Consider the following 15,106-nt stretch of genomic DNA (forward strand, 5'->3'; position numbering starts at 1 on the left):
GCCACGAGGCCAGCAGGGTAAAGGAGGCTGGACGGGTGGTAGCATTTGGAGCAGGGTCCCTAATTCCACAAAGACCCTCTGTGAGGAGCAGGCTCTTCAGCCCTGAGTCAAGCCAGGAAGAAGGGAGCAGTGGAAAGCAGGGTTCCAGAGCTCCTCATTATCTGAGCCGCTCCTAAGGAAATGGGAGCAACACTGCCTGCTGGGCGCACAAGAGCACAGTTGCCTCTGACTGTCCACGACTACCTTCTTCCTCACCATTCCCTTCCCCCAAACTGCAGAGTCCCCTCTTTAAGCTGCTGCTTCTGCCCCTCTTTCTTCTGTGGGGACAGCTTTCATCCTTTTTTTTTTTTTTAAATTGGAGTAAAAATCACATAACATAAAATTCACCACTTAAAAGTATAGAATCCTCAGTGTTCAGAACACATTTTAGAAGCCTACTAGATACTCAACAAATGATTGATGACTGACCAACAGAACACATGACTCAATGACTGTGCTGGAATCTATCTAAACGCACCAATTAGAGATAGTGGTTGACATCAATCTTTAATTTTTAGCACCCATGGCTATAGTTCAAAATAATATTTATTTATAAGAAAAATAAAATCATATAGGAGATAAAACTAAGGCAGCTTAAAAAGTACAGCACAAAGATATATAAAAGAACATCACAAAAATTCAAAAAGACAGTCTTCATCAGCCAAAGAAATGTCCTCCACGAAGCTTCTGAGGGCATGTCCCAAGGAAAATGGTCACTGGGTTGTCATGTAAAGCAAAAGAGCATGGCTCAGCTCCAGGAGTCATGAGAAGCCGACCTCTTTTAAATGTCCAAAGAGTTGATAAATTCAGTCACTTCATTGCACTGTCCAGTCTGCTTCAATCTCTTCAACCGTGAAGCTGATTTCTAGGAGGTATCCTCAGCTAAAGGGGACAGTGGCAGTTCAGTGGTAGAATTCTCGCCTTCCATGCAGGACACCTGAGTTCGATTCCTAGTCAAGGTACCTCAAGTGCAACCACCACCCATCTGTCAGTGGAGGCTCTCCTGTTACTATGATGCTAAACAGGTTTCAGTGGAGCTTCCAGACTAAGATGGACTAGGAAGAAAGGCCTGGAGATCTACTTCTGAAAATCAGCCAGTGAAAACCCTATGGATCACAGAGGTCCATTCCTGTTGTCCATGGGGTCACCATGAGTCGGGGACCAACTCAACAGCAGTGAGCAGCAACAACATCCCCCGCTAAACATGGCCACCAAAGCAAAGCCGCTGAGAAGCCATCCCCATTTCCCCTCCACAGCCACAGGAAGAAAAAGCCCAGACTCTCCTCTTTGTAGCACTTCCATTCCAGGTGGGTGAGTACCACCAGCTCTGGGTGTCCACTTAGCCCAGAGGCTCCACGCAGGCCCAGCACAGTGCCCAGCATCACAGCCCCAAACCAGACCAGACCCATTGCTGTCGAATTGATTCGAACTCATAGCAACCCTATAGGACAGGAGTAGAACTGCCCCATAGGGTTTCCAAGGAGCAGCTGGTGGATTCAAACTGCCAATCTTTTGGTTAGTAGCTGAGCTCTTAACACCGCACCACCAGGGCTCCATCACGGCCCCAGTCCTCTCTAAACACAGGGGAAGCAAGACTGCCCTCGCCCCACAACTCAAAGAATGTAATCAATATTACTGAATTGTACATGTAGAAGCTGTTGAATTAGTGTATGTATTGCTGCGTATATTCTCAACAAGTATAAAATAAAAGAAATTATAAAAACAAAACAAAAAAGACTGTCCTTATCCATTTTATAACCAAGCGCACAGGTTCAGAAGGTGGACTTTGACAGCGGATTTTTGTGCAGGAAATCATGCAACAAATAGGGCAATAGGCTTCTTATCACTTCTTGGGCGTGTGTAGGTGTATGTATTTCAGCTACAAGGTAGAAAACCGTTTTAACGTTGTGAGGCCCAAAGTGCCATTAAAGATGAAAAGCAATCCAACAAATTGCTTCCATATGCGTGAGCAAAAAAAGGAAGCAGGTGTTAAATGTGGCGCTGAAGGAGAAGGCCACGTGCACAGAGAAGAAATCTGATTCAGTGAACAGCTGTAAAACAAGCAACACAGGAAAAACAGGATCAAAGGAGAGGAAATTATAGAACAGAGAGGGCAGAAGTTGAAAAATGTTATAAGGAGGGTAGTCTTTGCTTAAAACTAAATGAAACTACTTATTCATTTAAAAAGAAAAAGGAAAGGGAGAAAAATCTGCTAGAACGTAGTTATTAATACTATATTTGAAAGAACACATTTTTGTATTATATATTATAGAGAAAGGGGAGAGGTTAGTGCTCTTGGTCAAAGTTTGCTATTCCAAAGGGAGACTAATCCCTTTGGCTTTTAATGTAACAGCCACTGTTCATCACGATGGTTTTCTTGTCTGTTAAAGACTGACCAAGTATCCACAAAGTGCTAACTATAAATCTACATGGAGGAAATGTCCTGTTACTTAAAAATCATTCCCTGAGTATGGAGCTGTTTTGGAGACTTGAACCCTTGTCTCAAAGATACGAGCCTCATTATTCTACCTGCCATTTGTTAAAAACCAAACCAAATCTGTTGCCATCGAGTCAATTCCGACTCATAGTGACCCTGCAGGACAGAGTAAAACTGCCCCACAGGGTTTCCAGGGAGCAGCTAGTGGATTCAAACTGCCGACCTTTTTGGTTAGCAGCCAAACTGCCAACTGTTAATATAATTAAAATATCTGCACTCTTCCTATCTTTTACCGAGGCTACTTGTAAGGATTCTGAAATACCACCAATAATTGGTAGGTCATAGGCTGGTATTAGCCTTAGTGGTGCAGTGGTTAAGAGCTATGACTGCTAACCAGAAGATTGGCAGTTCAAATCCACCAGCCGCTCCTTGGAAACCCTATGGGGCAGTTCTACTCTGTCCTATACGGTTGCTATGAGTCAGAATCGACTTGATGGCAATGGGTTTGGTGTAAGGTTAGGCTAGTATTAGGATGGCAGACGAGCCAGAAAGGATGTGTGTGTAGACTTTGTGCTCCAGCAGAGGGCAGTACCACACAAAAATTATTATTTAAACAGCAGCTGCAGTGCTTTGTCAATTAACACAGATTTTCTGTTATTGAATAATTATTATTTAATGTCACAAAAATAGGTGATTCGTTTATACAGGTTATCTTCTGAATATTGCTGGGAAATCCTGGCACAACAATTTAAACACCCCCTCCGATTTTTTTTCTTTTTCTTTAAGCCTTAACAATTTTAAACCCAGCAATTTTAGATCATGCGTGCCTTATGTGCATCTCCCTCCACCTGTGGGAGTCCTGTGTGTGTGAGTCCTGGGTATGTGTGGTGTTGAATACGGCCTTTCTTTCCCTTCCCTTGCACGTAGTAATTTGCTATTGCAACCATATAAAATGCATGTTCTATAGAGCCTCATCATGTAGCATTACGGATGAGAGCTGTCTAGAGTATATTAAACCAGTTACTATCCAGTAGATTCTGACTCATGGTGACCCCATGTATGTCAGAGTAGAACCGTGCACCATCGGGGTTTCAATGGCGGATGTTTCAGAGTAGATCGTCAGGCCTTTCTTCCTAGGTGCCTCCAGGTGGACTCAGACCTTTAGGTTAGCAGCCCAGTGTGTTAATCATTTGCCCCGAGAGAGTATATTAGAATTTCACTAAAGAGATTTCATTATTTCAGTAGCAATTTAACATGGCCCTCAACGGACAGTATTATAAGCAACGCTCTGAAGTATTGATGGACTTAAATTTTAAGAATTATTTGATCCATTAACCATAAAGTAATTTCATTCCTTCCAACTGTCATCCTTGTAAAGCATTAGCATATTTATGCTATTAGTGTTTATTTGCTTTAGATAAAATTGTTTTGGGTTATTACACAATTGACTTAGCTTGTATTTCAGTGGAGAATTACTCTTTTGTATTAATGTATGTAACAGATAAAAGTCATCCTACGTTTAATCAACATCTAGAGTCTGAATGAACTTTAAAAAAAGATCGTTTGGTTACATTTCTTTCTGCTCACATCATGCTCGTAATTAAAACTTTTCATAAGGTAAACTTTAATTGATACAGATATCAATATGTGCAAATAATGGCAAGTTCAATTAAAACAGCATATTTATATAAACTCCTATGTAAAAAAAATCCCTTCCACCTTGCCACTTCCCCATGCAATTATAATATAAATTAAGAAAACTAAAAAGAAATTAAAAGCTTTCGCAGCCATGGTGGCAATGAGATGGAGACAATCCAGTGGTGGAAATTCTTAAGCAGTAAGACTTCGGAAACGGTGATGCAAAATGGAGACTTGAGTGGCTTGTGCACTGTTTTCCTGTTACACCTGAACTTGAAGATAAGGAACCACACAGAACTCTGCCTATATCTGATTTACCTGAATGCTTTGTTTTAAACTTTGTGATCCAACTCAGGAAAGGTGAGTTCAGCTGCCACGTATGACCAATAGCCGTGCTTGAGATACTTATGATGGTAAGTTCAGTTTTAAGTCAGTTTTGAGGGTGGGATTTTAAGTTTGGAATTGTGGAAACATGCCCCATAGAAGTAGTGCTAATCGAGAACAGCTCTTATTCTCTTTAGATTCATTAGGCCAGCCTGTGAAGTCTTTAATTCAGAAATGTTTGAAATATGGAACTGAAAGTTTTGTAGAACCCAATCACCATGTATAGCTGTGTTTCCATGGGGAATTCCTCACATTTTCCAGACTTTAGACCTGGGATAGTAGGATTTAGAACCCCCTTCCTCAGCTGCTGTTCGAAGCCACCTGAGACTTCCAGGAGAGCAGGACCTCCGTGGAGCAGGGAAGGGAGGGCAGTGGCAAGGGTGGGTGGGGGCTGCTGATATTTCAATCTCTTCCTCTCTCAGGTCACCTGGTCTTCCTGTTGCTCCTCTGCCCTTTGTCACTACAAGGTGGAGGTGGAGGGGGTCTCAGGGAATATAGGAAACCTTCCCATCCACCCTCCAGGGTCCTCAGGACTGTGGGGAGGCAGCACAGATTACTGGCCTCCCTCCTGTTCTCCCTTCTTTTTGGTCCCTGTCTCGGGGAGGGTGGAGGCCTACAAATGGGAGGAAGAAGGAGGAGGCTCAGGACAGAGAGCTGGAAGGGGTTTTCCCTTCACCCTCCTCCCCTTCCTCTCTCCCACTGCCTGTGCCTGGCTGGTATACAGCTGAGGTGAGGAGACCGCCTGACTAACCGTGAAGGGAAAGCAGAGGAAGGAGTTTATCCACAGCAGAGGGAGGGAGGGAAGGGGGCTTCTGGTGGCCCACAGCTAGGGCAGCCATTAGGCGGGCATTTGTCAGGCTGGGGCCCACTCCTGCACCCCTAAAGGGTGGGCAGCCCTGAGCAGTCACCACCTTCTCAGTTCCATTTCTCTAAAATGTCTACAGTGAATACCAAAGACTCATTTATATTTTCCCACAGTAAATTCTGGGTTAATAAATGAGAACATGGGATGTAAATTGAAATTCCTAGAGGTCTAGAGGAGTCCCTGGGTGGCACAAATGGTTAGGTGCTTGGCTGCTAACCAAAAGTTTGGAGGCTCGAGTCTACCCAGAAGCACTTGGAAGAAAGGCTTGGCACTCTACTGCTGAAAAATCAGTCATTGAAACCCTCTGGAACACAATACTCCTATGACACATATGGGGTTGCCACGAGTGGGTGTCAACTCCACCGGCAGCTGGCAGAGGACTAGAACTCCCCCTACAAGTTCTGTGCAGCACCTAGGTGGTGGGTGGCTCTAAGCATTCAACAGTTACCTCACTAAACAACAATTTGTAAAGCAATCTATTTTTAAAAATCTTACATTTTATTACTGGCTGCTATTTTAAGTACATCTTGTGATATAGCTGACAAGGTAAGATGAGCCAGGTGTGATTAGTAATGAATCAGAAGTGATGAGTAAATCTCTACGCAGATTTCGCTAGTTTAAAGTTTACATTTGATGGTGAAGCCACCTAATTAAAACCGCTGTCAATGTTAATGGAAAAAATGTGGTGGTTTAGAAAATAACTTTCTTGTTAATCCTAATCTTTCCAGTGTACTCAGTGTTATTCATCATTTTTGCTTATTTCAGTCAGGAATTTATACAGAATCTCTCCAAATTGAACAAGTGCCTTAACGTTCTAATCTGTTGCCCAACCCCCCTTCAAAAAAACAAACCCACTGCTGTCCAGTCAATTCTGACTCATAGTGATGCCCTAACAGCAACCCTATAGGACAGCGTAGAACTGCCCCATAGGGTTTCTAAGGCTGTAATCTTTCCGGAAGCAAACTGCCACATCTTTCTCCCGTGGAGTGGCTGGTGGGTTCAAAGCCTTGACCTTTGGGTTAGCAGTCGAGTGCTTAACCACTGCACCACCAGGGCTCCTTCTGTTGCTAAAACTTTAGTGGAATTGTGAACCAAACCAAAACTTTGCTTCCTCTCTTTTTTCCCCCAAGAGAACACCTGGAAAATCTGATCTCTCCAGTAATAAGCCTTCTTATCACCACACTTGCCCCTCAAAGCATCAAATAAGAACGTAGATATTCTTTGAACCAGATTTTTCATTTGGTTTAAAATCAGTGAAAATTTGGATTTTATGCATCCTTTCCCTACCATTGAAGATTTTTGCTTTTTGGCTAAACCGTTCTTTAGTGTTACTGGGTCCAGTTTAAACTCAGCAGGTGCTAGAGGTGGTGACAGTTCACCACCAGGCCAGCTGATTGTGATTTATTTCCCAACTGAGATTCACCTCAGGGATGAAGCATGCCCCCTTATATAAAAGATGTAAAAGTAAACAGTAAACTAAATTGAAAATAAATCACGGGTAACAAAGGCATTCTGAGTACTTCCTTTGTCAAATACCCTTTCCATGGCTCTATCCTCCCAATCAATAACCACTGATTTTTGTATTTCTTTTAAAAACACTTGAGCAAATGCCATTTTTGATCATGCACAGATATATAAAAGCATTTGAATAAAAAAGACGGCACATGTGTTATGAAGATAATCACCACGTAATACCAACATCCTGTAAATTCCCATAAGTACTTTATAACAAAAAAAAGCAACAAACAGGCTTCTCAGTGTTGTTTTCTTCCAAGTGGTGGGAGTGCCATTGATCACGGAGAGTCTATGTATGATGACTGTTCGAGGACCATCAATAATTCCAGCCCCTATTTTGTTTAAATCTCTAGCAGTACTCAAGGGAGAAGATCATTTTCTATTCATAATGGCATGAATCCATTCTGATCGTAATCTCTGGCTCCTACATGAGCTGACAAAATATTTTTTCCCCAATTCTAGATTCAAATATTAAATAAAAACAGATGTGCAAAAACAAACAAAAATCCACCACCGAATCACAGCCTACCCTCCACAAAACCACCTGCTTGGGGAAAACAAATGTCCTCTGTTCCACGTCCTTATCCTCAACTCGTAAAAAAGAACAGATTAACATTCCTCTTTGACCCATGGTGGTTTCAATGTCTGCAGAGGCCAACGAAGGAAGGAGGAGCACTCTAGAAGTGCCGGGGGTGGTCTCCACGGCCCCTCTTGGGCCACTCCTCCTCCACCCACCTCCGCAGGACCTTCTCCACGTCGGCCCGGTGGTAGAGCCTGCAGAGCTCTATCAGCTGGTCCACCGTCCTCTGACTGTTCCGGAGCAAGAACTCCAAGGTGGGGCTCTGGGGCCTCTGCTCCAGGAAGCACAATTCATCATAGGGCATGCCCCATTTGCTCGCAAAATTCCTCCAGTTCTTTACTGTCGGGTGACAGGGATCCAGCTTTATCCTGATCACGTCTAATACATCCTGGTCATTGAGCAAATCACTTATGTTGGGGGCCTGGAGCGAGCATGAGGAACACGTACAATTTTCTTTACAGGATGTGTCCTTGCTTAAATCTGCAGGGAAAAACAGAATATTTCAACATGTCAACAAGAGGCTTATAATATGCATTCATTTCTTATCACCTTTATTTTTCTCCTAAAGGGTCAATCCAAACCAAAACCAAACTGCTCCTGTCCTGCTGTTCAGTCAATTCCAACTCACGGAATGACCCCATGTGTTACAGAGTAGAACTGCTCCATAGGGATTTCTTAGCTGTTGTCTTTACAGAAGCAGATCGCCAGGGCTTTCTTCCACGGCACCGCTTGGTGGGCTTAAACTCCCAACCTTTTGGTTAGCAGCCAAGCACTTAACCACTGTGCCACCAGGGCTCCTTAAATATAACACAGCATATCTTACAGAGGAATATCTCCAATTGCTCATTTGTATGGACTCACACAATAACATGTTATTCTTTTAGCCAAAGATGGGCGGTTTTGCTGGAATCAGCAGTGGGTTTTTATAAAGCCAGTTTCACTTTTTTCCTGAGGCTCTCTATGTGTGATACTGTGCACTTGTGGGGCTGCTGGCCAAAGATGAGGGCTCCCAGGAACAGAGGTCTCTCTGTGCGCAGATAACCAGTCCAGCGGGGTCAGACGCCACCCTCCCCCCACCCCCAGCATGCTGCTGTGCCCGCCAAGAAACCAGCCCGTACTTGCATGAACTCCAGCCCTTACCCCTTCTAAGTTTCAAGTCAAGCCTGACAGCTTTTTAACACCAAAAACAACATGTCAGGGTGTAAAAGCATCGCACAATTCTTTAAAAGGTCTTTAAAAATAAAACCAAGCTGGAGTATCCACTCCATATGCATATTTGAAAATGAGTGATAACTGATAATGCCAGAAAAGTTACTTTTTAGATTTATAGCCACCTTATCATCCCTCTGCCTTATCTGTGTGCTCTTCACCTGTGGGGCTCCCTTTGAACTGGGGCCAACACCCAGAGATATGCTTGGTGGGGTGGAAACCAGGCTGCAGGATGAGCACGAGGTGTGTGAACTGAGCTTTCACCATGAAGAGCACCCTCCCAGCCCAGTGGGAGGACAACATTCTTATATCCAATCATCTTTTGCCCCATTTATTAGTGGGAGGAGAAGTCAGTAGGTAAGAGGTGTTGGCAAGTAATTTATAATACATTATTAAGCCGTGGCTGCACAACATGGCAACTTGAATGCCTTAAATTCTTCAGCGACACTGAGTTTCTGGGCCCCTCTGACCCTGGATATTAACCAAGGTCAATCACTGGCCTGTTAAATCCTAGGGAAGGTTCTGATGACTTTTACTACCCAAACCAAAACCAAACTCATTGCCGTCGAGTCCATTCCGACTAATAGCGACCACATGTGACAAAGCAGAACTGCCCCATAGGGTTTTCTAGGCTGTGATCTTTACAGAAGCAGATCACCAGGTCCTTCTTCCATGGAGCCGCTGGGTGGGTTTGAACTGATGACCTTTTAGTTAGCAACCAAGTGCTTAAGCACTGCAGCACCAGGCCTCCTTAATGGAGTTAAGAATTTGGAAAGAGGATGGGACTTTGGTGATCAAAAGGCTGAGAACCAGCAAGTTTGAGGCAAGTACAAATATAAAAATAAAATAAGAGCCGTGAAAATTATGCTTATACCTTTTGACCTACTAATATGACTTCTGGGAATCTCACCTACAGAGTTAATCCAAAATATGTATATACATGAAAACGTTTACTACAATGGTGCTTATATTAGCACTTTTTAAAACAAACGAAATGTCAAAAGCTAGGGGAATAAAACCAAAAAAGCCAAACCCATTGCTGTTGCGTCGATTCCGACTCATAGCTACCCTATAGTGTCTAGTGAAGTAAAATACTGTACTACTTACTACTTGATGGAATATTATTTAAATAATTATGTAGCAACCTAGAAAATGTTTGTGCTGTAATGTTAAGTGAAAAATGTAGGGCAGAAAGAATGTATATACTCTAGGATTAAAACTATGTGAAAACTGCTAATATTACTACAGAAGAAGTGTACAAAAATAATAGCTATTGTGTTAACTTGGCAGGATTGTCTATTTTACAAACTTTCTCTAGTGATGGTGTATTTCTGTGATAACTGAGACAATGTATTACATTAACAGATATATTGTTTAGCTTAGCACAGAGGACAGTTATCAGTGGAGCAGCCCTCCTCTCGGCCAAGCTTCACTTACGCCTTTGAGCCCACCCCTTCCTACCATTTCCGTGACTTCTCTCTCCAGTTATTGCCTTTCTTTGCCCTCGTTTTCAGCCACCCACCTCTACTGATTCTCTCTCCTTTGCCTACAAATGTAGGTATGTTGTTGTTGTTAGTTTCCATCAAGTTGATTCTGACTCACGGAGACTGCACATGTGCAGAGCAGAACTGCTCCACAGGGTTTTCAAGGCTGTGAGCTTTCAGAAGCAGATCACCAGGCATGTCTTCTGGGGAGCATCTGGGTGGGTTTGAACCACCCACCTTTTTGCAAATAGTTGAGCACTTAACAGTTTGTGCCACCCAGGGATTCCTTACAAATATGTACAAACCAAACCAAACCAGTTGCCGTCAAGTTAATTCCGACTCGCAGCAACACTACAGGACAGAGTAGAACTGCCCCATAGGGTTTCCAAGGCTGTAAATCTTTATGGGAGCAGATTGCTGCATCCTTCACCTGCGGAGCAGCAGGTTAGCAGCCTAGAGCTTAACTGCTGTGCCACCAGGGCTCCTTACAAATATGTATAGGGGTCCTCTATCCTAAAAAACAACTACCTCCAACTACCCTTCTCTGGTTTTATAACTTGCTGAAGTCACTTTCTCTTTCTCTTCTTTTATTCACTGTTAAACTTCTAGAAAAAGAGTTAAAAACCCACTGCCTCCAATTCTTCACCATGCTCTTAATTTTCATTCCCTTTGGCTCTGAGCATCGTCTGACCCAGCCTCATTTCCTCCAAACTCCTTGTGCGGAGACTGGACCCAGTTCCCTGTACCCCAACTGCTGGAGAGAGTCTAGTTCTGACTGGGCAGAAAATCCAGAACAGGGAAGCAGATCCCCACCTGACTCTGAGGGTCACTGGCTGCCTGGACCTCCTGCTGCTGTGGACGCCCCCATCACATCTGCTCCCCTTGGATATTGCTGCTCCTGGAACCAGGCCCAAAGCTTCTTTGCCCCTCTGGACATTACATTTGCACAGCAGGCTGGTCCTCCTCAGGGTTCCTGTTTACAGCCACACCGGGTATCCCCAGGCATGTCCCACCCTGCCTGGCCGTTCCTTCCCTCATCTCCTGCAATGTCGAGATCCTGCCTCATAGCTGAGTCCTTGAGAGCTAGAAAGAGGTGCCCTCCTTCTGTCCTGAGCCCTAAGCCTTCCTCTGTCCACATTTTCTCCCCCTTTTGGTCTCCACTCCCACAACTTTACCAGTCACCTCTACAAGGCCCTCCCACCAGAACAGAAGACCCTTTCTCTTATCATCGGCAGGACCAGCACAGGCCCTGGTAGATAGTAAATGCTTGACTAATGTTTATTGGATAAGTGAGTGAGTGAGTGAATGCAGAAGTGAGTAAATGAATAATGAGCCCCACTCATTCTCCTGGGCTCCAGGACTAACTACTGGAAAGTTCCTCTTGATGTCCAGATGACATCTCCAGCTCAGGTGACCTAAAACCGTGCTTAAAGTTTCTTTCCCTATGCACCAAAAATACCCTAATTTCCTGTCATGGACTGAATTATGTTCCCCCAAAAAATGTGTGTATCAGTTTGGCTGGGCCATGATTCCCAGTATTGTGTGGTTGTCCTCCATTTTGTGATTGTAATTTTATGTTAAAGAGGATTACGGTGGGATTGTAACACTCTTACCAGGTCACATCCTTGATCCTATGTAAAGGGAGTCTCCCTGGGGTGTGGCTTGCACAACCTTTTATCTCTCAAGAGATAAAAAGGAAAGGGAAGTGAGCAGGGAGCTGGGGACTTCACACCACCAAGAAAGCAGTGCCGGGAGCAGAGCACGTCCTTTGGACCTGAGGTTCCTGCAGAGAAGCTCCCAGACCAAGGGAAGACTGATGACACGGACCTTCCTCCAGAGCCAACAGAGAAAGCCTTCCCCTGGAGCTGACGCCCTGAATTTGGACTTGTAGCGTACTGGACTGTGAGAGAATAAACTTATCTTTGCTAAAGCCATCCACTTGTGGTATTTCTGTTATAGCAGCACTAGATGACTAAGACATTCCCTATTTGCACTTAGGGTTCCCTAGAGTCCTTCCAGACTTTTTTTTACTGTGTCCAATCAGAGACCAAAGCCCAGCCTTCCATGCAAAGCACTCCACGCTACTCTTACTTCCTATGACTTCCTAAACATAGCCCATGCTGCAGCCACACTGGACTCACTCAGTTGCCTGGACAGATAACCTGGCATTCTCTTTTTCAAAACGTTTAATTAAATTTTTTTTAAACATGAATATAACCTCAGTGTAGAAAATTTAGAAAACATATACGATGAAGAATTTTGGATAAACTATTAGACATTTAGGGTTTCCCCAATTTCTCATGACTATGAAATAATGGGATAATAATGGAATGCAGACCCCTGCATATAAGCTTTTGACCACATCTTTAATCATCTCACCAGTAATGGGACTATTAGGTAAAGAACACGAACATTCTAAAAGCTGCTGATACATGTGCCCCAAATTGCTTTCCTTGGAAATGATGGCTGTGTGGATTTACACCCCCACCAGAGTATAGTGCCCCTGGTGGTGCAGTGGTTAAAGCAACTGACCGCTAACCAAAAGGTTGGTGGTTCAAAATCACTAGCTGCTCTGAGGGAGAAAGATGTGGCAGTCTGCTTCCGCGGAGAGAAGGTACGGCCTTGGAAATGCTATGGGGTCACTATGAGTCAAAACTGACTTGAGGGCAGTGGGTTTGGTTTGGTTTAGAGTATAGTAATGCCGCATATCTCACCTCTCCTTTGTGAGCACTAACTGTTAAAAATCTTTCTCAATTTCCTAGGTTAAATAATTATACCTTACAGTTTCCCACCTCCATGCCTTTCTTGTGTTTTCTCTATGACCAGAATGCCTTGGCTTCTCCCTCTCACTCAGCTTCCTCCACTGCACTTCAGCCACCCTCTAAACCCACCCCTGACTCACCCTATTGGGCAATACCTGTCCACGCCCTCTCACTCTGAATCCCCACATCACCTTGTTAGCATCTCCTGACTCTGCCGCCTGGCAGTGAGATAACCTGGTGGCCTTCTTGTTCCTCATGATCCTTGAATTCTCTGAGAACAGATCCATGTCCCTTTGCAGTGTGTCTCACATCTTAGAGATTACAAATGCTGAATAAAGTCTCTATGTAATATTGTTATTGTTAGCTGTTGTCGAGTTGTCCCTGACTCATGGTGACCCCATGCACAACGGAAGGAAACAGTATCCAGGTCCTGCGCCATCCCCATGATCAGCTGCAGATCTCGGACCGCACCGTTGTAATCCATACGGTTTTCACTGGCTAATTTTCAGAAGCAGATCACCAGGCCTTTCTTTCTATTCTGTCTTAGTCTAGAAGCTCCACTGAAACCTGTTCAGCATCATAGCAACACGCAAGCCTCCACTGACGTTGAGGTGGTAGCTGCGTGTGAGGTACGTTGGCCAGGAATACAGGGGGAGTTATCCATCAGCTACGTTAAATATGGTGTATAATGAAATAAGACTTTAGCTGCATGGTGGGGCATAAGCTTAGTTATATATAAAAAAAAGAGAGATATTAAAGTAAATTCTGGAATTTCCTTTGTTGTTTAAAGGTAGGGTTAAATTAACAATATTCTGTCAAGAGGAAAAGAAAGTAGGTTACCAAAGAGTGTGTATAATCCAGTTTTTATAAAAACAAATAATATAGTCATTTATATCCAGGCAAATCATATATTACACACACGTGCAAAAGCACAGAGAAAAGTCTGGAAGGATATATAACAAAAATGTTAACAGGGGTTGATGCTGTGAGGAGAACAGGTGACTTTAATTTTCTGTTTGATTATGGATATTTCCAAATTTTCTATAATTATTGTGTTTGGGTATTTTTAAAATGTATTTTTTTAATGTCCTAGGAAAATAAGGAGCTCTGGTGGCGCAAGTGGTTAAGCGTTTGGCTGCTAGCCAAAAGGCAGGCAGTTCGAATCCACCACCAGTCACTCCTTGGAAACCGTATGGGGCAGTTCTACTCTGTCCTGCAGGGTCGCTATGAGTTGGAGTCGACTCGATGGCAATGGGTTTGGTTTTTTGGTTTTTAGGAAAATAAAGTAGGATTTAAACCTCTAAGTCCAGAATTATATGTAATGGTGTCTGAAGAGTTTCTTCCCTAGTCAAACCTTGGAAAGATTCAGTGCTGGCAATGTTTTCTCACTGAGTATCAAGAAGAGGAATAAAAACATCAGTAAGGTTTCCACGAAGCTCCTTTAAACCTTCTAGTGTATGGGAAGCTTTTATTTATTTGAACAATGACATCAAATATATATATCACATACATATATGTATATCAATTTATTTTAAAATAAATGATGTGCCAAATGATCTACTGATGTTTTCTTTTGGTATGTTCAACACCACAAATGACAAACCATTTAGTGAATTGGAATCTACATGAACTGCCAATGCCAGTGGACTTAAAGCTGCCTTTTAGAATCACAAACTGTAATTAGCTTTCTAGGGGACTGAAGGGGGGAGAAACATGTTTTTTCCTATCAACTCATTTTGTCCTGCCATATTTTAAAAACCTATCATGTGATACTGCACGTGAAAGGGTAGACTGGTGATGACTTGGGGAAGAAAGCATTGTGAGAGAGAAATGCTTACGACCAAACACGTTTTAATCAGAAATGTAAACCAAAAAATGGGATTATTTGGTGCTCCTCAAGTGACAAGCACAGGGTTGCTGTACAGTAGAAATTCAAGAATTGTTAGCTTAATTAATGAATGGATGAGAATTGTGCTTTCTCCATCAGAGATAAGATAGATTTGTTACTATTGTTTGATGACATTTCAGAACCTGAAGAGAGGATTTATAGTAAAGGAAAGAGAATGTAGCTGTTATCTGCTGATGATAAACAAATACTGGTGGAAAACAGTACTTAGAAATAGAATACCAAGAAAAAAGAAAGAAAAAAATTAGGAAGACCAAATAGAAAACTGATCTCAAAATAAAAAATGA

The 15,106-nt window shown here is 43.0% G+C and overlaps 1 protein-coding gene across 1 annotated transcript in view; it reads right to left on the minus strand.

Moving 5' to 3' along the window:
* Nucleotides 1-7,068: 7,068 nt before the first annotated feature.
* Nucleotides 7,069-15,106, minus strand: part of EDARADD (EDAR associated via death domain) — a 69,766-nt gene continuing 61,728 nt past the window's right edge. Inside the window, exon 4 of the mRNA XM_023728153.1 lies at nucleotides 7,069-7,938. Coding sequence (XP_023583921.1) covers nucleotides 7,556-7,938 — 383 coding nt within the window. The 3' untranslated portion in view covers nucleotides 7,069-7,555. The remainder of the gene's footprint in view (nucleotides 7,939-15,106) is intronic.

The sequence above is a fragment of the Trichechus manatus genome, unplaced genomic scaffold (genome assembly GCF_000243295.1).
Source record: "Trichechus manatus latirostris isolate Lorelei unplaced genomic scaffold, TriManLat1.0 scaffold00021, whole genome shotgun sequence".
Classification (NCBI taxonomy): Eukaryota; Metazoa; Chordata; class Mammalia; order Sirenia; family Trichechidae; genus Trichechus; species Trichechus manatus.